The 27839-nt window shown below is 32.1% G+C and overlaps 1 protein-coding gene across 2 annotated transcripts; it reads left to right on the top strand.

The window, feature by feature from the left end:
* Positions 1-27828, top strand: LOC125067330. Of its 2 annotated transcripts, XM_047675870.1 has the most exons (7): positions 1-139; positions 19757-19905; positions 21193-21307; positions 22106-22304; positions 22434-22596; positions 26829-26937; positions 27169-27827. In XM_047675870.1, exons 1-6 carry the CDS (start codon positions 133-135, stop codon positions 26934-26936), a joined length of 741 nt encoding a protein of 246 aa, XP_047531826.1. In that variant the 5' UTR covers positions 1-132; the 3' UTR covers position 26937; positions 27169-27827. The 2 variants fall into 2 exon arrangements, with proteins under 2 accessions (XP_047531826.1, XP_047531825.1); XM_047675869.1 differs by having other exon boundaries at positions 26829-27828.
* The last annotated feature ends 11 nt before the right edge of the window (positions 27829-27839 follow it).

Genomic DNA, 27839 nt, shown 5'->3' on the forward strand with positions numbered 1-27839 from the left:
CGCACGTTATAATCTCGCCGACTACCGAACTTTGCGATGTAAATAATAATAAAAAGATTTATATTATTATATTAAAATACGGTCATATTGTGTGTGTTTAGTGTAATGTGATTTGTCCGGATAAAACTTTCAATGCCCGGTAAGTTCTTAATTTGAAATGGGGTCTCATTTTGAACAATTTTGTCTCTTTTTTGATTTTTGATTTTCGCAATTATGATATTAGTCTTAATAATCAATGCTTCTTTCGTAAGTTGAAGTATTTAACAAGATATAAATAATCTGTTTGTACATAATATGTGGAATATTTAGCCAGTTTCATTAAAATTACGTTTATTTATTTATTTTTAAGTTTGTGTGTGTTTTTAATGAATTATATGTGAATTATAGTAAATTGTATAAAACTTTATTATTCATATTGAAAACGGTTAAATTTCATCTTATCTCGTTAGATAAATATTGGAAATTATTTTTATAGATAATGAATTTTATTCGGTGGTAGAGCTTTGTGCAAGCCCATCTGGATAAGTACCACTTACTCATCATATATTCTAGCACCAAACAGCAAAACATAGTATTATTTTGTGCCCATTTGGGCATACAAGCACATAACATATTAGTTCCCAACTTTAGTCGTGAATTAGTAATATGAGGAATAATTTTTATTTATTACAGTAGGTACTGATGTCAATGGAGTATCACCATCTAGTCGTCCATTTGACAGTCCACCTAACTAAAAAAGTTTTAGCATAAATATTATTTTACCTCATTCTCCTTCATTTGTTGCGTCAAATCCAGATTCTAAATTTGTACGAAGTTTTCATCGATTTTTACCAAGTGCTATTGTCACGTCGTGTCAATAAAAAACAACTAAAACCTTTTTTCATATCGGTCTTTAACATAAATAATACATTTAATAACGGTCTGAAGTTTCGTATATAATTACTCTTTGCCCTACGAACACAAGTAAAGCCATTAGCAGTTAAACAAATAAATAAAACCTATGTTTAAATGACGTAAATATTTGCCACGAGCGACCATTGACCATCGACGATAATGGCTTAAGCCCTTAATTTCTGTTTACTATATTCAATCAATTCAAAGTAAAATTCACTAATTGCCTTTTTTTGAAATCAATAGTATTAGACGCCTTCATTTATTAAAAAAAAATATTCAAGTAGGCTTTTACAAGCGCTTTTGAATAGCCATTTTACAAACTATATTAAGTGAAGCTACCACCGGTTAGGTTAGGTAAGTTTTTCTAAGTAGAATCTACATTGAATCTACTTAGAAAAACCGACAAGATACTCAGTAGTGATTTATATTCTTTTTCAACATTTAAATAATAATATTAATTCTTCTGAACCTACTACTACTATCGGTAAGCAAAACGAAACGTATGTTACCGATTAATACCAAGTTCCCATAAATTTTAAATATATAATTAATTGGACGTTACGCAAATAAATTAATTAGTGACCAAAACCACAATGTCATGTAAAATCAAAACCACAATATGAAAATTAGTAATTCTGCGTCTATTTAATATTTTGCTGACAGTAGTTGGGTTAGTAGTAGTTAAGTTTGAAAGTGGCACCGGTAACCGAGAAGCTATCTGGAAACCGGCTGTCTTGGTATGGGCATGTTATGCGGAGGAATGAGGACCATGTTGTGAGAAAGGTTTTGAGTATGGATGTGGATGGATATAGAGGTAGGGGACGACCCAAGAAACGATGGATGGATTGTGTGAAAGACGATATGGTTAGAAAGAATGTTACTTGTGAGATGACGTCTGACAGAGAAGTATGGAAGAAGAAGACATGCTGCGCCGACTCCAAGTAAAATTGGGATAAGGGCAGGAGGATGATGAGTTGGGTTAGTAATTTAAAAAAAAAACACATATATTTTCTAATAAAATGTGATAAATGTACAAAGGAAAAAATTGATAATATTACATTCAGTGTTACACACACATACATACACCAACATCACACTCGCCTCACTAACACGCGTGCACTTTGTAATAATTATTAATTTCATTTATCTTTCTTATAAATCGAATATGCTGTGTAAACTGTAAAGAATTAACATTTTTATTAGTGTTATTATTATGACGTCAAAGATATTAATATCATTTGATTTATCAATTCAACCCCCCGTGATAGTATAAATGTCACTCGATGCTTGTAAGTTTATAAATGGGTTTTAATCTAAAACTAATATTAATAATGATTATCTCGTCCTGACCGAATTGGGCTACGGTGACCAATCTCAAGCAAGACTAGCCTATCTACAAATTGGACATATTATATTAAGAGATAGAGTAGAGATTTTACCATCCTACACAAGTGTGTGTATAGTATAGTAAAATGACAAGACCGGTAAACGTTCAGACACAGGACCAACGGATTTACGTTCGTTTTTAAGCACGGGGGATTTATCGACAGAAAAACCCTATTACTTTTAAAAGCCCCAACCTGAGGTTTGTACCAAATACGTCAGGATCTACAGCCTTATAGCTATATAATATATATAATCAGTAGACCCACGAGGCGGTCAACATTAATAATAGGGTATTAGGAAATCGATAAGGGAGGGTTAAATTGATATCAAGATATCAATTTAACTCCACGAAGTTCCAAGGGTAAGGTATTCACAGCTGCTTATATTAAAAACATATGAATAAATATGGAATAAAGCATTTGTTGGTGTCAACCAATATATCAGGCAGGATATAAGAATTTATTAGTATTTTATTAACATAAAAATGTAATTTAATTAACGGAAAAGAATAACTTCTGATTTTGTAATCCGATGATTTAAAGATGGTTTGCATAATTTTTCATAGAGATTTAATATAGCCTTGTAAAATTAAGATTTTAAAGGCATATTTGAATTAAAAATTAAATAAAATTGTCATTTTACATCACTATATTAAAAATAAATAAAGCTACCGGTACGGTATGTATATTCTACCGAGAAGTACAAAAAACTCATAAGTTAAAATTAGTAAGTAATGATTATCCGCCTTAGACTATACAATGATTACTCTGGGGTAAATTCCAAAAACTATGACGTAAATAAATTCGGATTTTTATCTTTTCTTATGTGACTCCTTAGAAATAGACATTGTTGAAAGGATGTCCTTAGAGACTTCCTTTTTATTACATTATAGAAATATTATTACACAGTTGGTATTATAATAGGCACTACACACACAAATAATAGCAAATAAACGACAGCCCTTTAAACTGCAAAAGCCTTTAATATTTCGTCCGCCAAGCGATGCCGTAAAAAAACCTAAATGGAAGGCTTGGCGCTTCTTTCATCAGGCTGATCATTGGTAGAATGTTATCTTATTATTCCATGCCAAACATGATACGAATTATAAATAAAACTTAAGCACTTGTAAAATCGATTGAGCTTGCCTAGATTCATCAATTATAAAAAAAATATATTTTGTTAAGTAGTTACCATGCAAACAAATACATGAAATACTTGAACGCTGTATTATTTAATATTTCATCCCAGATAAACACTGCTTATTGTACGAAAGACCCTTCTACAGCGATGTAATAATATCAGCAAACTAAATATTTTGGTTAACAATATCCGTTTGTAAACATAACCCGAAGTATAACCGAACTGAAGTGGCAGTGGGCGGAGCACATAGGTCGTAGAACCTACGACCGTTGGGGAAGACAAGTTCTCGAGTCGACCACTGAACGCAGCGTGGGACAAGGTGGACTGACAATTTGGGAAGCAACTGGATGCGAGTAGCAAGACCAGCTTTTGTGCAAATCTTTGTCCAACAGTGGACGATTTCTAGCTGAGATGATGATGAAACATATTTGACTGCCTCTTAAACCAATGTTTAAATTGTTTTGTAATGTTTTTAAAGTATCATAACAATAATATTATAAGTTAAAGCCTATTCCAATCGAAGACGAAGTAAATATAAACAAACCTAACATTTACATATTATAGTATGATAAATTTTGTCCATTCTCTGTAAACAGTTCTTGATTGGTTAAACCCGTAGACGGGAAAATGGGCTGATGATAACCACTGCTCATTGACATTGGCGGAATAAGAAATATTAACCATTCCTTTAATCACCAATGCGCCACCAATATTGGTAATCAAGACGTTATGAACCAAAGTTCCGATAAAAGTTTCGACGATATTCGAAATGCTTTCACGAATATCATAAATTATTCAAGATTTCGACCAACGTCCTGTCAAATCAACGTCAAAGTTGTTTATCCGTCTGTACTACTGTAACTAAAATTGGTTTTAGCCCGACCCAAATACGGATTAAACAATAATTTTATCCTGAGATTTCTTTTAACCACAGATATACTTATATACTTATAGATTCAATTATGTTATTCTATTTATTCTGACGATCTCCGTGGTCGAGTAGCTTGTACATCAGTTTTCATGGGTAAGCCACTACGGGGTCCCGGGTTCGATTCCCGGATGAGTCGATGTAAAAAAAGGGTCTCAGTGTTTGTGATACCGTCGTTACTTCTGATTTTCCATAACACAAGTGCTTAACTACTTGGGATCAGAGTAATGTTTGTGAGGTTGTCCAATATTTATTTATTTATCATCTATACTAATATGATAAACGTAACTCTGTCTCTCAGTTTGTCTTTTGCTCTATCACGGTCAACCCACTAAACCGATTTTGATGGACATTGATATGAAGCAAGGTTGAACTCCAAGCAAGAACATAGACTTATTATGCATAACACCCGATGGTTAAACAGAGAATGCCGCGGGCGACAACTAGTACAATAATAATAATTGATTATAAGCTGGAAAATATCTTAAGCATCTCGCTTCTTATTTATTTTGTGAGAATTTTAATGAAATAATCATTATCTTTAGTGAGTTATCTTTTGGGATATAGATATTGTATGTATGGTTTTATGTAACTAGTTAAGTTCCTAAATAACATCATCCGTTTCTGTCTAAGATACAAATCTTGCGTGACTTCAGCTCCTCTAATATTTTTGTCTCAACATGCGCATTTTTTCATTGGTCAATATAATTCATAAATTGCATCCATTGGCCAACATAAAGTAATTTTTATTCTGAATGAATGGGTTTCATGGTTAAAATCAATCAAAAACTTTCATATCCGAAGTCCACAAATATTAGATCGCGATTCGATCGTATCTAAATAAATACGTAAACGATGATTACATTTCATTTTGCAGTCAAATGAGAAATATATTATCCACGTCTCGAAACATCCTGTTATGTTTCTTGAATAAAAATAGGTTGGTTTAATTTTAAATTATACTTTGTTATATTTAAATTTCATTACTCGTAAACAATTAGCTTTCGATACTGACTTAGTTCGTTTAGTGTCTAAATCTATACTAGTATTATAAATGCAAAAGTAACTGCTGAACTGATTTTGATGAAATTTTGTATGGTCATAATTTGAGCCCCGGGGGAAGACATAGGCTACTTTTTTGATTCAATCCTCGAGGGGGTAAAATTGGGGGTGATAGATTTTGTGCTACAGATAAAGTTATAACCACAGGTTCAGCTAGTTGTTAATAATTCACAATGTGTAAATGTCCCACCGATGGGCTAATGCCTCGTCTCCTTTCGAGGACAAGTTTTGGAGTTATTTTCAGTAGATAGTCAAGGTTGCTCAGTGGTTAGAGCGTGTGCATCTTAACCGCTGATTACGGGTTCAAACCCAAGTAGTGTGCTTAATTTGTATTTATAATCGTAGTTCGTCTAGTGCTTGGCTGTGAAACGTCCGTAGGAAACTTGCGTGTATATAGTTTCAATTAAATTCTGCCACGTGTATTTTCAACACGAATTAAGGCGTGGCTAATTCGCTCAAAATCATTAAAAAAGTATGCGTTTTTAATATTAAATGTGACATATATTTATGACTTTTTGACTCTATGTTTAGCGCTACCGCTAAACAGCAGTACTCAGTATTGTTGTTCCGGTTTGAAGGGTGAGTGAGCCAGTATAACTACAGGCACAAGGGACGTAACATATTAGTTTCGAAATGTCGGTGGCGCATTGGTAAAGTAAGGAATGGTTAATATTTCTTACAACGCCATTGTCTATGGGCGGTGGTGACCACTTACAATCAGGTGGCCCATTTGCTCGTCCGCCTACCGGTATCATAAAAAAAAAATACAGGCTTAGAAACCTCCTACTCGTTAATCAGTCTACCACTTAACATCAATCCTGTATATGGGATATTATTTCTATAATGTACGATTTATTCTAGTCGAAGGAATGTGTAAGGCAATGTTGTTACACGGATAAAAGACACAAAATTCTAGATAAACAGTTTGGCAGTATAAACAAGGCCTTCTGTAAGTGATAAAAAAAGAATTTATTGAACCTTCTAACATTGTTTCGAGTTGAAGATTTGAACTATACCTTGTTCTCTTCTCCCTAACCTTGAAAACCAATTTAACTTTTGAGAGATAGTAACTTTTTAAAATCTACCTTAAATCTTACATACTAGTAAGTCACGTATGAAAATTTAAATATAATGACATTAAGTACACAAATTAATTTAGGATTTGGTTAAATGTCTTAGTCACAATATAGATGCAATACAAAATAAAAAAAATCAATGTAAGAAATTAATAATTAATAGCCCGCTTGGTATTGGTATTGGTAAGCAATTAAAGGTCTATATTTAATAAAATTATATTATCCTACGTATAGTAATATAGCTTATATAAAAAAGCAACTATGCGGGTAATATAATCCTAATTTGGATTTCTGTGCACTAACCAAGATTTATGTTAAAATAACCATTTGATTGTAAATACTTAATAACTTTTTAACAATTAGTAAGTCTAATAATTCAAATGGATGAATGTCTTGTTATTATTCAGATGACTTAAGTATTACATTTACATTACATTACATTAGCAGCCGGTAAATTTCCCACTGCTGGGCTAAGACCTCCTCTCCCTTTGAGAAGGTTTGGAACATATTCCACCACGCTGCTCCAATGCGGGTTGCTGAAATACACATGTGGCAGAATTTCGTTGAAATTAGACACGTGCAGGTTTCCTGGGTTTGAACCCGAAATCATCGGTCAAGATGCGGTCTAGCCACGGAGAAGTTTAAACTCATGTCACGTTAGCACAATATATATAAATGTATATCCATCAAATTATTATTTCTATAACAATTACCAGAAGAAAGAAGTAACTGAACTGTACTAAAAATTTAACTTGTTTAGTTAGGTTTAATTGTTAGTAACAATATATTTATTCAAGGCTTTATACATTAAATATGTTAGTATATTTTACTTTAAGTTATTATTTATTTTATTGTATCGTTCGTGACGAACGTTGAGTTCCAAAGCTTAACGTACTTGTAAGCTTAAGCTACTGAAATATTTAAGAACGAAACTCAGTAGGAAATATTAGACACGAAGAGACTCGAACTTTGAACTTTGATGAAAAAGTTCTCTTGTACGAAATTTTCTCGAAAGGTTACATATATGAAATGGAAATGAAAACATCGCGTATATTATAATATGTATTTATATGTACTATTTTATAAATATTTAATTTACGATTTAATAAAAAAAAATTGGCGTCAATTTGATGCAAAGTAATTGAACGATATTGAAAAATGTCTAATTAAAGTAAATCAAAAACGAACATAGAGTTTCGTTAATAATATGAATATTTGTTTTTATTATTATTATAGCAATGAAGTTAAAAAAGTAGGAACGAGAGTGGTGGCGAAGAAGTGCCTCGACGGCTTAAAAGAGTATCTCCGTGCAATAGTAAAAAAAATCTAATAAAGTTTTTTCCATCTTATATATATTTTTAATTGGTGTATCATTAAGTAAGAAACTTAAAAAATAAATTTTATATCAGTCAAATATAAGAATAATATTGTTGGACATAGTCATAAAAATCAATTAACATAATAAAAACAATCATACGCTGTCAACGTGTTACAAAATAACGAACGTGTTAAACGTCACGCTTAACGACCGAAAAGTGATAATGAAACAGAGTGACTTGTCCGGAAATGAACGACGCAGCATGACAGCGCCCAAATCAATTACTTGCGTTTTTCGTGCTGTATTGACTATTTCATATTTAGTCAATTATTCCACATACACATAGCCTACTAATGTAAGATTTCTAAGGTACTCTTATTATAGTTTTATCTATTCGTTAACGATATCGATTCGATAACTTGCCATTTAGTTATTCCAAAAACTAAATGGCAAGTTATCGAAAATATGTCAACTCTTAACTAAATATATATGTGGTGTTGGTAATCTTAATAAATATCTCATAAGGACTATAGGCATTTTCGGAAAAGTTCCAAAAACATTTTCTTCGAAAAATACATTATTGAATACATACGGGATTATTATTACTTTAAAGTAATAATATACATATGTGTATATATACAAATATTTATTTTAAAAGTAAAGTAATAGCGTTAATAGCGTAACGTCCCAATATTATGCAAAGGCACTTGTAAGTAAAAAGTTTTGAGCTTACTCTACCACGCTATGCCAATGCGAGTAGGTGTTTACACGTGGCAGATTCTCCTCCTTACGATGTTTTCGTTCACAACCGAGCAATGATAAATTATAAATACAAAAAATAAGCACATGAATTCAGTGGTAGATTGTCCCGTACATCTGTACGATGATTGAAAATTCAAACCCAGGACAATCTACCACTGAATTCATGTGCTTATTTTTTGTATTTGTAACAAGCCCAGTGGTAATAAAAAGTGAATCTTCACTTCATGGCTTCACGGCTCATTGTGTTGTATTTAAGATTTTGTCATTATAAATTATGTTAAATACATAGTCAAACATTTTTAAATTGAATATATCAAACTATTTATTTCAATAATAGTAGAACATTCGATACAATGAAGTTTTCGTCAAATGTCACGCTAACAAGTATTATTGTCAGCGTGACGTGCCTTGTTATGGACAGCTCAGCGTGACGGCGTGCGATTCAATTATTACCGCTGTTAATTATATAAACTATATTGTATATTTATTAACGAATTTCACTGAAAGTACAAGTACTGTTAATGATACCAAAATTTTAACAATTGTTTTTAATTTATATCTAATCTTAAGGTCTGATTTCATTATTGTCTGGGTTTATAAGATATGTGCAAAAAAATGACAAATATACATACTACGTGTTCGACGTTCTTTCGAAATTTTTTTCGTACTTAAAATTTGTGACTTTTGATAATGTGTGTCAGTGTGTCAGTCAACTAGTTTAATAAAATTAGCCTTTCAATTAACAGCCTAGCCATATTACTGGCGTTAAAAAAAGCAATATATAAATAATGTATTTTTTTTAAGTGAAAGATATTAGTATATACTCTATATAAAAAGAAAAATAAAGAACGATAAATATTAAAAGATATGGTCAGATTCATATTCACAAGGCGAAAAATCATTTCAGGATTTCATCGTCCACGACGGATAAAACTTCACAGGTCTGTAACGAAAAACTATTCGAATAAATTAACATTTTTAAATAAATTTACATAAATATAAAGTTACAGGGACAATTTCGTGACCCAGTTTTCATGTTTATTTTTTGTGACCGAAATCGGTTTTAGTTTAACAATCATGGGTCTAAATCCGTCTCATAATAAAGTGACACCCCAAATTTGAAAAATGTTTGTCTTCAAAAATTTCCCGATGGGTTAAAAGTTTTATTTATGTCTTGACTAATTTCAGCCTCTTAGCATAATCTTAGCGACGACGCAGAACATATTAAATATATATTATATTATATGACTCATAATCCGATAGAACAGTAATTCCGCCGACCGGAAAGAGTTCAGGCGCATGATCTGGCTTTGCGTGCTTTCCAAGGCACGGAAGTGAACACACTTACTACTTCCAAGCTCCAGACTACTTAGTAAGATTCTCATCCCAGGCTCTCGGGCTACGTGACCTTTTAACTTGTCATTAGAGGAAAGCCTATTCGGAAAGGTTAACCGACTTTACGTCATATCCCGATTGTTCTATGAAGAAAAAGGATCCATTGTACTCCTCAATAATGGAACAGTTATATATTTATGTATATAAAATTATTCTGTACGTGTCTATGCCATTGAACTTCTTCTTAATATCTCGACCGATTTTGATTACATGTTTTGCTTTTATAGGTATATATCCTGGATCATTTAAATTGAACCAGGCTGCGGCGTAGAAGTTGTGATGCCATTGGGTACCAGGATATAATAGATTTATATAAAAAAGTAGTCTTATTTCACCGATTCGAAGTTAGGACGGTCAGTATTTAATCTAAATAGCCGATTAGTAAATTCGTTGGAAATCGGAAAGTGTCTATGAAAGGAATAATTCATATTATCAAAAGTCACACAACCTCTAGAAGAAAGAAAAAAATCTTTTTCATTTTATGTAAACTTACCTCATATTTTTGATAATATTCGAGACTTTCCTTTGAAACATAATACGAGGAGGCTATTTTAAAAATCAGCAATATTTTGTGATCAGCAATCCAATATTAAATTTTACTTATTTCATTGGTAGATTCGTTATCTACATCGTTTACCCAAATTTTCATGAATATTGAGTAAATAGAATATTCCCATTTCTGCAAACGAACTTGGAAGTACCAATAATTGGCTTATTTCCTTACGCCTTATTGTCTTCCGTTCAAAGAATTTTTGATTGCTCTTTAATATAATAAGAGGTAATTTTCCTGTCTGTAATTATATCATCCTGATATTTTATTAATCTGCAACAATCAAACTGTTCTCTATATGAATTAAGCGAATGAAGCGTGCGATGCCTATTATTCTGGCAAAAACGTATATGTATCAGCCGAAAATATTTTATGATATTAATTAAACCAAGATAGGGTTTCATAAAACTATGAACACAGTGAATAGTAACAGTCCATAAATGTACCACTGGTTGCATATAGCCTCCTCCTTTCCCTGAGGAGACGCAGAGAAGAGAAATACTCCTCCATAGCGGCTGATTAAATTTTATCTAACACATGCAAGCCTCATTACAAAGTTTTCTTCGCCGCCTGTATGAATTATAAGTCACTAAATCATTTGTAATTACGACTAAAACTCTATTTAAATCTACTTGGCTAAGTTAGTTTATTACCAAACGTATAGGCTCTAATTCAAAACTGGTGACTATAAATCAATTTCATATAAAAACAAGAAATAATATTAAAACAAAATAGCCAACTTGAGAATTCTTAGAAAAGTGATACCAACGCTAATTATGTGGCACAGACAAAAGAAAACTTCAATCAAAAGTTGTCTAGTTAGCCGAAACTTTCCTTTGGATTCACGATGTATGTTCTCCTTAACATTGCAAATTGAATTTATCTGATTTTTGACACGTGACTTTGATCGAATATATTTCATTTTTATCGGTAAAGATATTTTTTTAGTCTGACACACAGTTATGTTGTGTATTGGTTTTGTATGTTCGTCTTTATATTAAATTGATTGAATTTAGGAGTTACCTTCGTATTTTTATTTCCAGACAATATCTCAATGGAAATTTCAGGATAACAATATTAATCACCTTTTTGGTTTTCTGATCTCTTTATTAATGTTTGAAAATTATCTTCCTTTAAGGGGTGTTATTAATCTTAGTGAGATTATGGATTCCAAAGCTAGTCTAAATCGTACTTCATCTCACTTACGGACAACCATTTTTAAGTCTAAAATCTTAAAATCCTTGGTAGTCGCTGTTCGTTACCCTCTTCACCATTTTTCTTGCCCTGACTTTACTGTTGTCTGATTAGGTATTTAAAATATCTACTTACGATAATATTTCTTAGTAGCTTTTTGATTTATGAAATAGTTTTCATCTAGCAGTTGCCACTCTTAAAATTAATTATCAACGAATAAATATATATCCCTGGAAACAATAGCAAAAAAACATGACGTGCCGTAAAAAAAAAATGTCAAAATACCTAAAAAAAGAGAACTTTTTGCGTCAGAAACGTTCACGCAAAACGTTACACTAACATTCAAAATTTAAATTTAACCCTGATTGATTCCCATCCCACTTAGGTAATCATTTATAGTAACTATTCTGATAAGATTGTATTCAATTAAAATAATAAATAACTGATAACCTCAATAATATAACGAACTACTTATCATAGAACTTTAAATGATTTTCATATAATTAATCAGGGAACATTTTGAGCAGTTAATTAGTATGCCAGTTCAAATTATTATTTCACAGTTCGGTAGAATCTTGATGATCCATACCTAATTAGATTGTTGCCAAGCCAACGATGTAATTTAAACTTGAACGGTGTATGAGAGTACTGAGATAATCTTGAATATTTCAAACATTGTTTAATTTTACATTATGTTCGTTAGGTTTTATGCGTCTTAAGATAGAGAGGAAAATAATAACTGCAATTTAATTAATAGGAAATATAGTGACATCAAACACAAATATTTTTCACGATTTAAATTTTAATGTTGATCGAATTGGTCTTAAGTCTACATTTGTCGAAAGCAGAGCTGGATTTAAAGGAGCGGAAGCATTAATTATTATTTTATAAATTAAATTGAATAAATTCATTTATGTCAGCCAGCTTTGTCAATAATATGTTAACTGTTTGTAGCAGTAACTCTTAACAGTCATTAATAATATTATTATAATTTAACTATATCTTGATGTTTGGATATTATATTAAAATTGATAACTCGTCTCGATCACGTGGTCCCCATTCTTGTGGAAGCCCCAGGACAGTTTCCCATCTTTAAATCCGGTTAGAATAATGTTAGTTACATTAAATCGCTAATAAATAAATAAACAAGCATTCATGTATACATTTTATATATGTATATATATATTTATACTTTTCATACGATGTTCTAGTTCACTAGATTCGAATATCTGAAAATATTAAGAGATTCTTGCTTCAATTTCAACTCGTGTCTTTCAGATAAAATTAAATACTCTAAACCTCTAAGAGTGAGTGAGCCGAGATGGCCCAGTGGTTATAACGCGTGCATCTTAACCTATGATTGCGGGTTCAAACCCAGGCAAGCACCATTGAATTTTCATGAGTTTAATTTGTGTTTATAATTCATTTTGTGCTTGGCGGTGAAGGAAAACATCATGAGGAAACCTGCATGCAATTTACAGGCTGTTAATGCAATGCAAAAAATACCTCTAAACTTCTAACAACTCTATATTTCTAAACCACTGAGCTTCTTCAGCTACAAATTAGTATAAAAACAAAATGAAAAGAAAATGAACACAGGTCACCACGCTTCGCTTAGATTAAAGGCAAGTGTGTCAAATGGACAACTTACACGAACAAAAAGTAAATAATGTCACAACCAAAATAAAATAAACGTTTTTGTTCATGTTGACTAGTCGGCATATTAGCTAACTTGGTTATAAAGATAAAATTACATACCTTTTTTGTATTTTAAGATTCGTAGTTGGACATTGAGCCACCTGATGGTAAATGGTCACTACCGTCTATAGACATTAGCGCTGTAAGAAATATTAACAATTACATCACCAATGCGCCACCAACCTTGGGAGCTAGGATGTAATGTCCCTTGTGCCTGTAGTTAAACTACCTGCCTGCATGTACTTTCACGCTACTATTTATGTAGTTATATTTCTAAAACTACTAGTTCGAATTGTTTAGTTATAATGACAATGTTTATCTACGTAAAACTTTTAAAATTAATACGTTATTCATTTTGATGAAGATAAATGAGCAAAGTATTGTAGCCTGTCAATTTCCTATTGCCGGGCTAGTTCCACCACGCTGACTCAATGCGGGTTGGTGGATACATACGTGACCGAATTGCACGTGCAGGTTTCCTCACAATGTTTTTTTTTTATTTATAATGACTTTGAGACAATTACTTTTGTCCAGTGTAAGTATCTATAAAATATAATAAGTAGACTCTCATCCTTCATATAGGAACCGGTAAAATCTGATGAGTCTAACCATCGTCACCATATTGAGCATTTTCTCAAAATATATAAAACATATTAACATATTATGTAGCTTATGACCGCCTTAAGTTTCTAGGGAGTATAAAAATCCCATATCAAACACAAAAAACCAAAAAATAAAAAAGTTACCTTTTAATATTATTACGTGAAACCTAGAAATGTCGAAATATTATTAGATATAAGTCGTTCTGTCGCTTGGGAACATAGCTTGACGCAGGATTACTAATATTTTAGTCCAAAAATATTTTTGAAGCGAAAGTTTTTTGCAATATTATAAATAGGTACTATGACAAGATATAAATTGTTTGAAAAATCCCATGTGAATTAAAACAAAATTTTATAAAAACGTCGATCATGGAAAGACACAGAAAAAAAGGAAAGAGAGGTGGCCTGGAGGAGGCATTACCCTTTTTCTTAATGTGACAATTTCTGCCATTCTACTGTAAAAGAATTTCGTTTAAAAATTTAGTCATCACGCGACGCCCGTTTATGATATGATTAAATTAGTATTTTTATCTGTGGCAAACGAGCAGGAGGCTCACCTGATGGAAAGTGACTACCACCGCCCATGGACATCTGCAACACCGGGGGGCTTGCAGATGCGTTGCCGGCCTTTAAGGAAGGAGTACGCTCTTTTCTTGAAGGTTCTCAAGTCTTATCAAATGAATTTTATTTTAAGAAAAGCATTTTATAAATCGGAACATAGATTACGTTAATAAAATTAAAATAATATTTTTTTCATTTAACCTAACGTAACAGGCTGTAAATGCTCCACTGCTGGGCCAGACCTGCTAGCTAAGGCCTCCTCTTCCTTTGTGAAGATTGTGTTGATCATTCCACCACGTGATGCTTTCCTTCACCGCCGAGCACAAAATTAATTATAAACATAAATCAAGCACATGAACACTGAGTAGTACTTGCATGAGTTTGAGCCTACAATCAATTAATAATATAAAGTACAACATAAATAAACGAAACGAAACAACAAAAACAACGAAATATATAGCACACGAGCAACCACAAGGGGTAGAGAACGGCGGTGAAGAACCCGACGCGACGTTTAGCGTCACGGTATACGAGTCAGTTTTAACCTTAAGGTGGAATCAGACGGTTCATTTTTTGTTCATTTTCGTGTTTCATTTTGCATCTTTCACTCAAAGTGACACGTCTAAACACAAAGTGAAACAAAAGTGCCGAATGAATTTATTAGTGAACTGATCCAACGACGTTGGATCGGTTAATTCGGCATTTTTCATTCCCACTCCGAATTAACGAAAAAGGAACAGTCTGAACACAGAGTGAACGTTCGCTCGGATTTGGCCATTTTGTCTCGAACGAATTTTTCTTAATCTTTTTTTTTAGCTCCTTGATCAAATGATTACAAATTAAACTTATTCCAAGAGACACGACTTCATTTGACGCCATATTGAAAGAAACTACGGATGAATGTTCTTTTTTACCTTCCAGATAAGTCGTGTGAACATGGAATGAAAGAAAAATGAAACGTTCACTCAAAAGAACCGTCTGATATCACCTTTAACAGACGTTTCACATCAAAAGTCACACTATATATATTTAAGACAAAGAGTACTGTTATAAAATGTATTTAAATATTTTAAAATTTCGTATCGCTTACTCTTGATACAATACTTATAATACGCCAAATTGATGATGTCGTTAAGCTCATTTCCAATTCAATGAAGTAATAATGAGATTATGTCGCCGGTAAATTTAATTTAAGCTCCATTTGGTTAATCATTGTACTTTCTATCAAATGAAATATTCTTATAACGATGAAATGTACTTACCTACTTATTAAATATTATTTGTAATACTTTAAAAGTAGAGAAAAAAAATGTCTTAAAAATATGCACAACTAGATGAAAACCCGACTTCGCTCCTATAAAATAAATAAGACTAAACAAATATAAATATACTAACTACCGTACCTCTGCACGAAATTATTATTTGGAACACTTTTTCTGCAAGCACACGTAAACATCAAACATGGCCGCCCGTTGAACTGTCATGTCATTAGATCTTCATGGATTTAATATCTCGATTATACGAATTTTGTGGATATATATGTGGTGATCGATTAAAAAATCATTATTTTTAAACCATCTATATTTGTGGATAGATTTCGATCGGGTCTATCGTAGACCTGCACAAAATTATTTAAATACAATTTTCAATAATGAAAAGAAACGATTCGAGATGGTGCGAACCCAGGCAAGCATCACTGAATTTTCATGTACTTAATTTGTGTTTATAATTCTTCTCGTGTTCGGCGGTGAAGGAAAATATCGTGAGAAAATTTGCTCGTGTGGAATGAGAATCTGCCATATTGAAACAGCCTAAATCAGTTAAAAGTAAAAAAAAACGAGATTTACGGGAAAAATAAATTTGAAGCGTTAACAATTAGTCAACTAATAAAAATCTCATATTATAATGGACGTACTTTATTAAACTTATTATAATTAATTAATTACAATATTTTACAGAAATTATTTAAATAATATACAATGAAAATATTTATATTGTTATTCAAAGAGTTAATAGTGCCAGCGTTGTAAGTACAATGCCAGAGAACAATCTTTTTGATGGCATATTTATTTCATAACTATATTTTTTCAAAAATCTTATATTATTCCATGTAAAAATCAGAAATCCCTAGTAGTTTACTGTATGTGATATGACTAAAAACTTGAGTTGGTTGAGTGCTTTCACTGAGTTTACTTGTGATATTTTGTATTTAAAATAACTAATCTCATGTTCAGTAGCAGAGGCAAAAATTCACTTGGTGATTTGCCCATGTGGGTGGTGGGTGGTAGATGGTGGAGTCACAAGAAATATAACATCTTAGCTCCCAAGGTTAGTAGCACTTGTGTGATTTAAGGAATGGTTAATATTTCTTACCATCCCAATATATATAGGCAATGTTGACCACTTACCATCAGATAGCCGATTTGCCTGTCCGCCTACCTATAACACATAGAAGGCCATCACCGTGGGGAAACCTGCATCTGTCGGAGATTACTGCCACACGTGTATCCGGTCACACATGCCAGCGAAATAGACTCGAAGTTATCTCATGGGGTCACATAAACGACTATTACAGGCTGTTAGTTACGTTTTAATTAATATGTATAACAAATATTTGTTATAGCAGCCCAATAATGGGATCGCTGTTAGCCAATTTTGTTCAGACATTATTACGGAAAATAATTTAATGGCTATAATACGAGTATTATGGTTGTGTATTGAGTAAACTTTCTTTGATATGGGTTATACATGTATTCAACGTTACTTGAACATCATTTTAATAACTACCCGCAAAATGTACTAATTGAAACATTTTTGATATTATCTATTCTAATAAAGTCGTAAAGTTCGTGTGCTTAAATAATATTGTGAATTCTTTTTTAGGTTGATAAACAATATATTTGTACTTATATAAAAGTATATTAAATTTTTTACATGATATTTTATATAAGGATATATTTGATAAAATAATTAAATTAAATATGTATACCCAATTTCAAATATATAATAAGTAATCAAAAATTAATGATTTAAAACAGATACTACTAATCTTTAAATGACATATTATAAATCTTCTTTAAGTGTCATCGCTGATTTTTCTGTCTTCTTAACTGAGTCCCAGGATAGTTAAGATTGAACCCGGTATCGATCAATTAAATAAAATTCTCATTTCAACCGCACGAAGTCGAAACGGACAGCTAGTCCGTATCCATATATTTCTTCAGCACGTGTTTATGACACTGAACTCCTCCTTAACGACTGTATGTAGACGGCAAGGGCTAGTAGATGTGTATGTATTGTCCTACAATCCGAGATACAAAGATTCCAAAATAAATATATCATAAATTATTGTTTATTTCTACGAACTTATTTCTATATTCTATAATATATTCTATATTGTATATATACATGTAAACATAATAATGTATATATGTGTATATACAGGGTTATTGGTAATTCGACGAATTTCGTTAGGAGGTGATAGGGGTGCCTATTCGCGAAAATTTTAACCCCCATATGCATAGTGCATATGTGAGCCATTTTTGAGTTACCACGTTTTTTAGATTTTTTCAAAATAAGTCAAAAATGCTACTTCGAAAATGTATTTAAAAAAAGAAGTATAATTTATAATCTATTTTTTTCATCTGATTTACAAAAACAAATAAACACTGGTTATTAACAGATTTATTATGTCCGATTATTTTACCATTTCATTCTTCTTAATACCGCACGTCCGATTATTTTATCATGTCATTCTTCTTAATACCGCACGTACTCGTAGGAACAATTCCAGCTAACTAGAAACCAATAATAGAATGTTTTGCTTCCACATTTAAATAAATAAAAAAAAAACATAAATGCAATTCCAATAACAAACATAACCTCAATCACAAATGCACTAACTGTTGCTATCGATATTACGTATTCATAGTCATTTTACTGGTAATGTAATGTGCCGTTTAATGAAAATAATTAGATATAAATCAGTCAATAATTGAGTAAAGTTAATTAATGAATTTTACATTAAATTGCATCCCGATCGTTATATGGATGTTGGTTTTAATTGGTCCTAATGGAAAGAGTCCTTCGTTATTGAATGATTTTGCTCTATTCATTGAAATTCGAATGTGATTATAGTAAAGCCTATAACATAATATTATGTTTATTATACGATAGATTATGTAAATGAGATTAGGTTTTAATTTATGCAGATAAGTTATTTTATGTTTATGTTTGATATGCTGGCTGTATGAAATTACGCTTTTGCTTTTATTGAAATGAGAAAAGAAAAATTGAGTATAGTTTTTATAAAAATTAAATATCGAACAACGAACGTAAAAAGAAAATAAGCGTTGAGAGCATTGGCTCAAAAGTTTACGGAATCGCGTCTTTAAAGGTGAAACTTTTAAGTTAATCAAGACTGATGTCCTTTTGACCGATTCCGGTCACGTCCAAGATTTCATTCAGAGCCGAGGATTTATTTCGTTTCACGTTACGCCATAATGGCATAACTAAACGTCATATAATTCAATCTTCTCACACAAGCATTAACGACCATGCATGTCAAGGCACGTGTTCAAACTATCACAAGAGAAACTCGTGCCTTAAACAATCATTTGTCTTTATACTAGTTTGTTTTGTTTATAACTAAATTCCGATATACATAATGTTTTATCCCAGGAATAGTTTTATCTCACGTCAAAGGGAGCTTAATACGCTATCAATGTTCATTGATAACAACGATAAAGATCGATTTTATTAACATTGTTATGTTAACCTTCTGAAAGGGGCTTTGTATAAAGATAAAATCATATCAGAAAAATGAAATAAAAATAATACTGTTATTATTATTCCATTTATGAACATCTACTATGCCATAACTTATCTTACAACCATATTTAGAATAGAATATTTTAACAAGCCTGACGTATTGACATATAAACTCTTTATATCCTATATACTTACAAACCAAAACAGGGGTACAGCATCGTATAAAAGAAGAATTCAAATGTTTCAACTAATTTTCACTATTATTATTACTGAAATTAAGTCTTCTGGGTCTGTACTATAAATAGGTGTTCCACAAGGATCTATTTTAGGTTCATTTATATTTTTAGTATTTTAATTGACTAAGTAACACCTAGACAAAGCGCCATGAAACGTAAACTAACTACATTAAAATTTGTTTAGTAATAAACACGAAAGCGATGTGGTCGCGAAAACAGTCAGTGTGCAGCGCTGTCAGTGGCGTTTCAAAGGGCGACGACCAAGATGCTCATCTACCGGCTGGTTTGCGGATATATCCCTTCGCTATTGCATTACGAGTTAGAGTACTACAGGTAATTATTTAAATTCATTTAAACTAGATATATAATTTGGCATATAACATATAATTTGAACATATTTTAAACTAGAGCTGCCTCGCCCAACTAAGATTATCTTGCTTTGAGAAAAATTACAAGAGAAAATCTGAATTGTTTGTTATTTGTAGTTTCTTTACTATCTCTGTAGTTTCAACTCCTTTTATTTTACATTAAGGTCTTAATTCCTTTAACATTTCAATTCCAAAAATAATCAACTTCCAGTCTTGTTAAATTAAAAATGTAAAACGCGTTGTTGCTGCGAATTAATTCCGTTATATTTCATTAGGAAAGAATAGTGTCCTAACCATTCCTAAAGAAACTTTACATTTTCAAAGATAAAAAGATCATTTTAATTAAAAGTAGTTTGACCTGAAATATATAACCGAGCCACTATATTTTAAATTCATTCACATATCGTCATGTTTTGCATCTTATTAAGGCAGATAATAATTTCACAAAGTGTAACCCAACTAGTTCGTAAGATTTGATCTTATCAAATTTTATTTCACTTACATTAAGAAAACCGTCACAAATTTTTCGTAACTACTTTAACTCTCTGCAAGACGCTCCTCTGTAAAATATAAAAATCGACTTTTCTTCTTTCGTAAGTTATCTTGCCATCCATAATACTTCTGATTTTGAAACGTTCTTTAAACTTTTACCTTCGTACGGATCAGGTCTCGTCCATCCGGAAACTCATTAGCTATATAAATTTTCCTTTACTAAGAGCTCTATAAAATAACTTCAAATGGAACTCCAAACTTAATTGCTTTTAAAACTGCTCTACAAAAAGAAAATATAGGTTCTACACTTTTAATGTGAGATTACTCCGACTCTTTGAAGTAGATATTTCAATGTTATTTGATTCAATCATCATGTATGTTGGTACACGTAAATAAGTGAATATTTAATTTTATTACTCACAATTTGTAAAAAAGTAAAAATAACCTTACATTGCTAATATAAATCTATAACTGTCCATATGGATACTCGGGGCCGGGCCGACTACCATTACTCAGGAAGCTTGACTGCCCCTCGCTGTTCGAGTAATCGCTTCCACGTGAATGTTTATTTTGTCTTTCTGTATATAAACTTGAACATCTATGATGTCGACTTTATCTAAAAGTGGTATTTTTTTTACTTAATTACATTCACAATTGTTGTTTATATAATTTTAAAATCCTGTGTCCAATGACTAATTCAAATTAAGTTAAGTTAAATTTAGTTAATAAAGTTATCTATAAAATTTTAAAAAATGTCCAGATAGTTTGCGGTATCGGTGGCCTTGTTGTTGGAGCAGTTGGGTGGTTGGAAGAACGACAGAAACCTGAACTAGGACTTGGTGTACCAGCTGGAGCCGTCACTGTTCTTGCAGCTGGTAATTATATTCCCAATAAATGTCTTATAAATATTCAACCGTATTTAGAGAGATTAGAGCATTCATCATCTGCATTACTATATACACACAGCATATTCCTTTATTAATAAAAATAGCTATGCACTTGCGACGTTTACTCACTTCAATTTAAATGTATAAAAATATTAAAAGCCTCAGTCTAGCCTGTGAATATGCTACTGGGAAAATGCTTCATATTTATCCACTACACTGCTCCAATGTGAATTATTGAATACCCATGTGACAGAATTTCATCACACGTGCACAACATTAATTGTACGAAATAAATTATTATAAACACAAATTAAGAATATAAATTCTCAGTAGTGTTTGCCTGGGTTGGAACCCGAAATATTCGGTTATTTGAATAATATCAAGTATAAAATGCATTAACTGATAAGCTGTTCCTCCATCTGACATTGCACTGTCAACCATAATATGATTAATGATGTTATGACATCCGCACCTGTAATTGCACTTACTCCCTTCTTACCAGAACACGATACATTATGACGTTTTAATAAATGAGATAACCTAAGAATAATCCAAAGGGCCAGTCCTAAGACATATAACTATTATCATTAAATGGTAAACCATTAACCAACCACGAATTTTTGAATTTATCGTATGTGTTTGTGAAGATAATCCAAATAATATCGTGAGTCTGTTCCAAAACTCTTATATTTGAGGTTTTGGGTCAGCTTTATCTGTAATAATTTTTTCTATTTAATCACATTGTTAATTTAACCTTTAATACTTACATTTTAAAGACGTTTACAGCGACGTCTGTGTACTACAGCCGGGGATTTGGCGGTTGGGTGTCTGCTAAATCGAGAACTACAAGAAATTGGGGAACTCCTTGGAGAGCCTTAGGACCTTCGCCGTGTGCTGCTATCCCGCTGACGTTATTGTGGACTATTGCGATCACTGCTCATGTAGCAATGCTTGCTTTCTGCATCAGGTCATTGATGAATTTTGGGTAAGAATAAATATAAATTACTTACAAAAATACTACCTAAGGCACATTTATTACATACATTCTGTTCCTATATTAACAGACTTTAATTTTATACACCAATAGAAACATGTCTTGTATTTTGTCATATAGATGCAGTAGCAGAACTTGTATCGGAGTGGCGGCAGCGCAGTTAGCTGTGTCAATAACTACACTAGGAGCTGCCGTGTTTTTGTTTCAATTGGATCTACGCTTTGATGCTGCATTTTCACCGCCGCGGCCGTCTGACGCTAACATTTGCACAGCAGTATCGATGGTAAATACATAAGCATCTTTATCATTTTAAAAAATATAAAAAAATATTATATATTAAATATTGGACAACATCACATACATTACTCTGATCCCAATGGAAGTAGCTAAAGCACTTGTGTTATAGAAAATCAGAAGTAACGACGGTACCACAAACACCCAGACCCAAGATAACATAGAAAACTAATGAACTTTTTCTACATCGGCTTGGCCGGGAATCAAACCCAGGACCTCGGAGTGGCGTAGCCATGAAAACCGGTTTACACACCACTCGACCACGAACTCGACCACGGTCGTCACTTTTGATGATTTTTGTCTTTTTATTATATATAATGTGCAATTTCAGGTTTACAACTTAGTTCAATGATCAATTACTTTCCGGTTTTAAACACAAAAAAATACGCCAGTCCGTTGCTTCATGAAAGAAAAACTACTTGATTGTGTGTGATTGTGTTACGAAATCAATTTATTAAATATTTCCAATTAAATTAACTTAAACAATTGGCACTGCAAAAAAATCTCGTCACAAATAGCCTTAAAAACTTTATTCTTGAATAACTGGGATTATTAATTTAACTTGCGCGTTAAAGTTACGAGGTGTGGTTGTATTCGCTTGCATAAACATGCGTTGAAATGTTGCTCGCTCTAACTTTTGTTCTTACAATTTGCAGTGGAACTGTCGAGTTTAACGACGTGGAGAGTTGTTTATGGCGTATATTTTTCAATGTTGTGACCTAAATTTGCTACGTATCTAACAAATAAGTATTATCTTTGTTATAAGAATATTCATGACGATTAATCATGATTGTATATTTTATATGTTTTTATTAAGAGGGCATAAAAACAAAAAAAAGTTTAGTTTAGTTCTTACTTGGTGGTAAGACGTTGTGCAAGCCTGCTACCACCCACTCATCATATATTCTACCACCAACAACAATACTTAGTACTGTTGTGTTCCCGTCTGAGGAGTGAGCCAATGTAACTGCAGGAATAAGATGCATAACATCATATTCATCATATACATTCCAAGGGTCATTGGCAATGAAAGACAAGGTTATTTTTACGGCGCCAATGTCTATGGGCGGTGATTGGCATCTAGTGGCAGATTTGCCCGTTTGCTCTACCTATGACATAAAAATTAGGTTGGGAATGAAATGATCGCCCCCAGGCTGTTTCAAATATCTAAAATATAATTATTATTGTACATGCAAAATGGAAAAAAACAAAAAAAATATATCCCGCTGAGTTGCTATCGCCGGTTCTTCTCAGTTCCGAGGTGTTAAATTCCGAACCGGTGGTAGATTTTTGACTATCAATAAGCAAGTGTAAACACATCTATATTGAATAAAGATTTTTGAATTTGACTTTGACTTTGAATAATTAATACTATTCGTCACATTCATCCATATCAAGATGTGCTGAGTACAGTATCCTAAAAGTGAACTGAATTTACGCGGGCGAAGCCGCAGGTTCTGCTAGTAATATATATGTTATTACTAATATTGTAACTGTGAAACGTGTTTGCACATTTATCATATAATGACGCTCGGACGTCCAGGCGAGCTTTAATTAATTTTCTCATAGATGTCGATATTGTCGAATATTGATGTCCTCTTGAACGCTTTCGGTCATGGCGACTAATATCAATGGAATCTCAACTAACCAACTGCATAGGAAATACTACAAAATCTCCTATACCTCAATTATATTATCAAACATAGGTACACTCTCTATTCCATAATTCTAGTCCTTTGGTTGAAACGGTATGCCATCTAGGCAATCTGTTCCGACTAGAGAAAGTTCTGTCGCAGATAATTTAGTGACAGGATAATCACAACGTTATATTGACCTAATCGAAGGTTTGACCCCAATAAATCGGAATATGAAGCCTTAAAAACTCAGCTCTGGACTATCGAGTATCGGTATATGTTTATATTTATAAGATAAGACGGTATCGTCACTGAAGACTAAAATATATAAAAAAAAGCGGAACCTTGTTTGTATGTTTATAAATTAGAGTCAGCAGTTTTCGATATTAAAAAATTCTCTATCAAATCTATAAAACAAAGGAAAGGCTTTTTTGTTCTCCAACTGAAAAATCTACTGAACTTATATACTCAAAACTTATACCTAAATAGGTTTTAGTATACAACGTATAAACGCATGTACAAGGATAAACGCATGTACAAGAAATTCGCCAATTTGCAGTAATTTGTATAAGTACTCCACAGGAAGATAGTTGGCTTAGCTTGATATATTTATTGTAACGCAATATAATTTATACCTAATATTATTTAAAAAAAGAACAAGGGGTGAACTCTATTTTAACTGGTGCGAAACAGAACAAAATTAATTAATTCGTTTTTCAAAATTATTATAACGACTAAAGGAATGAGCTGTCTGATTAATGTTTAAAATTTTTCTTGACTTCGAAACCGTTGGAAATCTTGACGGGAACTCATTTTTCTCAAACCTCCATTGTCTTTCTTTTTACTAATAGTTATATGTATATATAAGATACGAAACTGGTTTTAAGAACCCGTAAATATAATTTGATATTTGATTTGAATAATGTTAATATTTAACAAGACCTACCTCAAATCTTTATAATACATAAAAAAAACCATTTAATTAAATCATCGCCAAACAGTAACTATTCCGATCATTGCATTCCGGTTTGAAGGAAAATAATCCAATGGATATAATGGATAACATTTTGGTTCCCAATGGAAATAATTGATGCCAATTCATTAATATTCCTTACCCAAAACAGAAATATATCATAGAATATCAAGATTAAATTCATCAGCGAATATTATCAAACAATACTTGAATAACTTAATAAACTACCTGATAATTGTACTTACGTTGTGAATGATATGACAGGGGAAGAAACACACTGTGAGATAACCATTGTCTTTGGTAATTCATTCTGAATGCGAGTCACGTAATGAATGAACGCGGGTACTTAGGTAGAAATATGATATAGTATTTAAAACAAGAAGTAACTTTCTAGCTGTTAGATATCTTTAACGGTATTTTAGTAGAATTTGTGAAATTATATGATAACGATATTTTATAGTTTTATGGAGAACTAGCTGAACCTGCGGCTTTACTCGCGCTTAATTTATATAACTTTACCTATAGCACACAAATCGTCAGCTCAATTTTTTTCTACCGAGGGCTGAATTAAAAATGTCTCTCTCCGGGACTTAAGCCATCTCCACGACAGAATTCATCTTAATCTCTTCAGCGGTTTAAGCGTGTAAATATGTTATACTAGTTGGAAATCCCGGGACCTGGATCGCATCTCTCCATGATATAAAATAAAGTCGCTGCTTTGTTATACGATCTTTGACTTTATCTTTCTTTCTTTCGTCTGTACGCTCGGATCTTTTAAACTATGCATATTGAATATTATTGCAGAGAAAATCCGAAAATTTCTACTTTTCTAGCCGGAAAAAAAAACATTTTTTTTTCTTTTTATGTTTTCAAGCTAACAGTTGTATATATTTAATAAATACATTTGCTTAAGATTAAGTTATGACTTTGCCGAGTAAAAAAATGAATCTAATGTTAAAAACTTGATAATTTTCACACAGGATAAATAATAATTCAATTGTATTTAATTACTTGGTGGTAGGGTTTCGTGCAAGCCCTTCTGGCTAGGTAGCGCCCACTCATCATATATATTGCTGTTTGGCAGTACTCAGTAATATTGTGTTCCGATTTAAAGAGTGAGAGAGCCAGTGCTACTACAAGCACAAGACACATAACACCTTTTTTCCAAGGTTATGGAAAATTGGTCCAACTTTGGGCGTATGCTAATATGAAGAATGATTAATATTTTTTACAGTGCCTACATCAGGTGGCCCATTTGCTAGGCCATCTAGATACATGACATAAAAAAAAAAAAACAATTTAACTTAAGTGTCGGAACAAGAGTAACTACGGAGTCACATGCTGGTTCCTCTCGATAGAATCCACAATTAGTAATGAAACTTACCTAATTTAAATCGAGGATTCCAAAGTCCTAATAAGAGCCTATTTGGGATAAAATAAATACCTGCTAATACTCGTACTTATAACGTGTATGGCTTATCTTACGTAAAATACATTTTCAACGCGCTTGCAAAACTTTAAGTACGCACGTACACCAAGCTCCCCGTCTTCCTTTACGGAGATATTGTTATAGAGTCCCAATTGTGTCTAAAAGTACATTATTTTCACCCACAGGTCCCATTAACCTCAGTGGCGATCAACAGCGGAAATAGCGGAGACGGTGGTCCAGAGGGAAGTCCTCTCAGCAAGGAGAAAGTCCAGCCGCCGGATCCTCCCACTTGATGTAATAACTCGATGGACTCTTAAGGATTTGTCAATCTAATAAATAAGCCCGAGGGTCTAGAAAAAAATTAAGTTCGATAAGTATAAATAAGCAGTCAATATAATTAAAATTAAATAAGTAAATACTCTAGTCACAGTTACCTTATAAAATTAATTCAATTATCATATTTTCAATACACTTATAAGTATATGATGTTTTTACAAAATAGTCTTTATTTCTAATTATTTAAAGGTGTCCTCGGAAATAAATGTCACGGTTATATGTTCTTCTGTGTGTAGCAGCTTTACATGTTGATGGTAAGAACAAATACATGCAAACGTATCTGAATTCTCTTTTTATTCAATGCTAAAATCCAATGAGAAGCTCTCTCCGTTTCTTCTTCCCATCATACAAAAATCCAATAAATAAACGTGCTCTCCGAGCGAAGGTATAGACTCATACATATTAATGATAAATTGTTAATTTAAACAAATATTATTCAATTAAAGTTTTGTAAATTAATCTATTTCAATTTTCATTTATAAACAATATATTTGAATGGAGTTCAATTAATAACAGTCCTGTTTTAAACGAAAGATAACCGTTTATCAATGTCGCTTACTAACGTATTTTACGAGTTAGAATACGGCTTGATAAAATTTCGTAATATCAAATTTTTCGAAAACAATAAAATTCGTAATAATATTACGGGAAATCATAAAAGTATGTATAATTGTAACATATAATTTTAAGTACAAAATATATTGTATTATTTTCAAGAAACAAGTCACAGTCACTACTTTTTGGTATGAAATTATTCCATTCCACGCATTGGACGATGAAAAATGATACTTCTCAAATTGAATTGGAAATTTCCAGAACATATCGAAATTAAATTTAATTAAATACATAAATGAATTCAT

This window comes from Vanessa atalanta, chromosome 11, assembly GCF_905147765.1.
Source record: "Vanessa atalanta chromosome 11, ilVanAtal1.2, whole genome shotgun sequence".
NCBI lineage: Eukaryota > Metazoa > Arthropoda > Insecta > Lepidoptera > Nymphalidae > Vanessa > Vanessa atalanta.

Bases quoted from the DNA above. Each gene is read 5' to 3' on its own strand.
- LOC125067330 (XM_047675869.1), top strand. The intron at 21,308-22,105 runs GTAATTATATTC...AGACGTTTACAG, and splicing joins CGTCACTGTTCTTGCAGCTG to CGACGTCTGTGTACTACAGC. The intron at 22,597-26,828 runs GTAAATACATAA...TTTCACCCACAG, and splicing joins TTTGCACAGCAGTATCGATG to GTCCCATTAACCTCAGTGGC.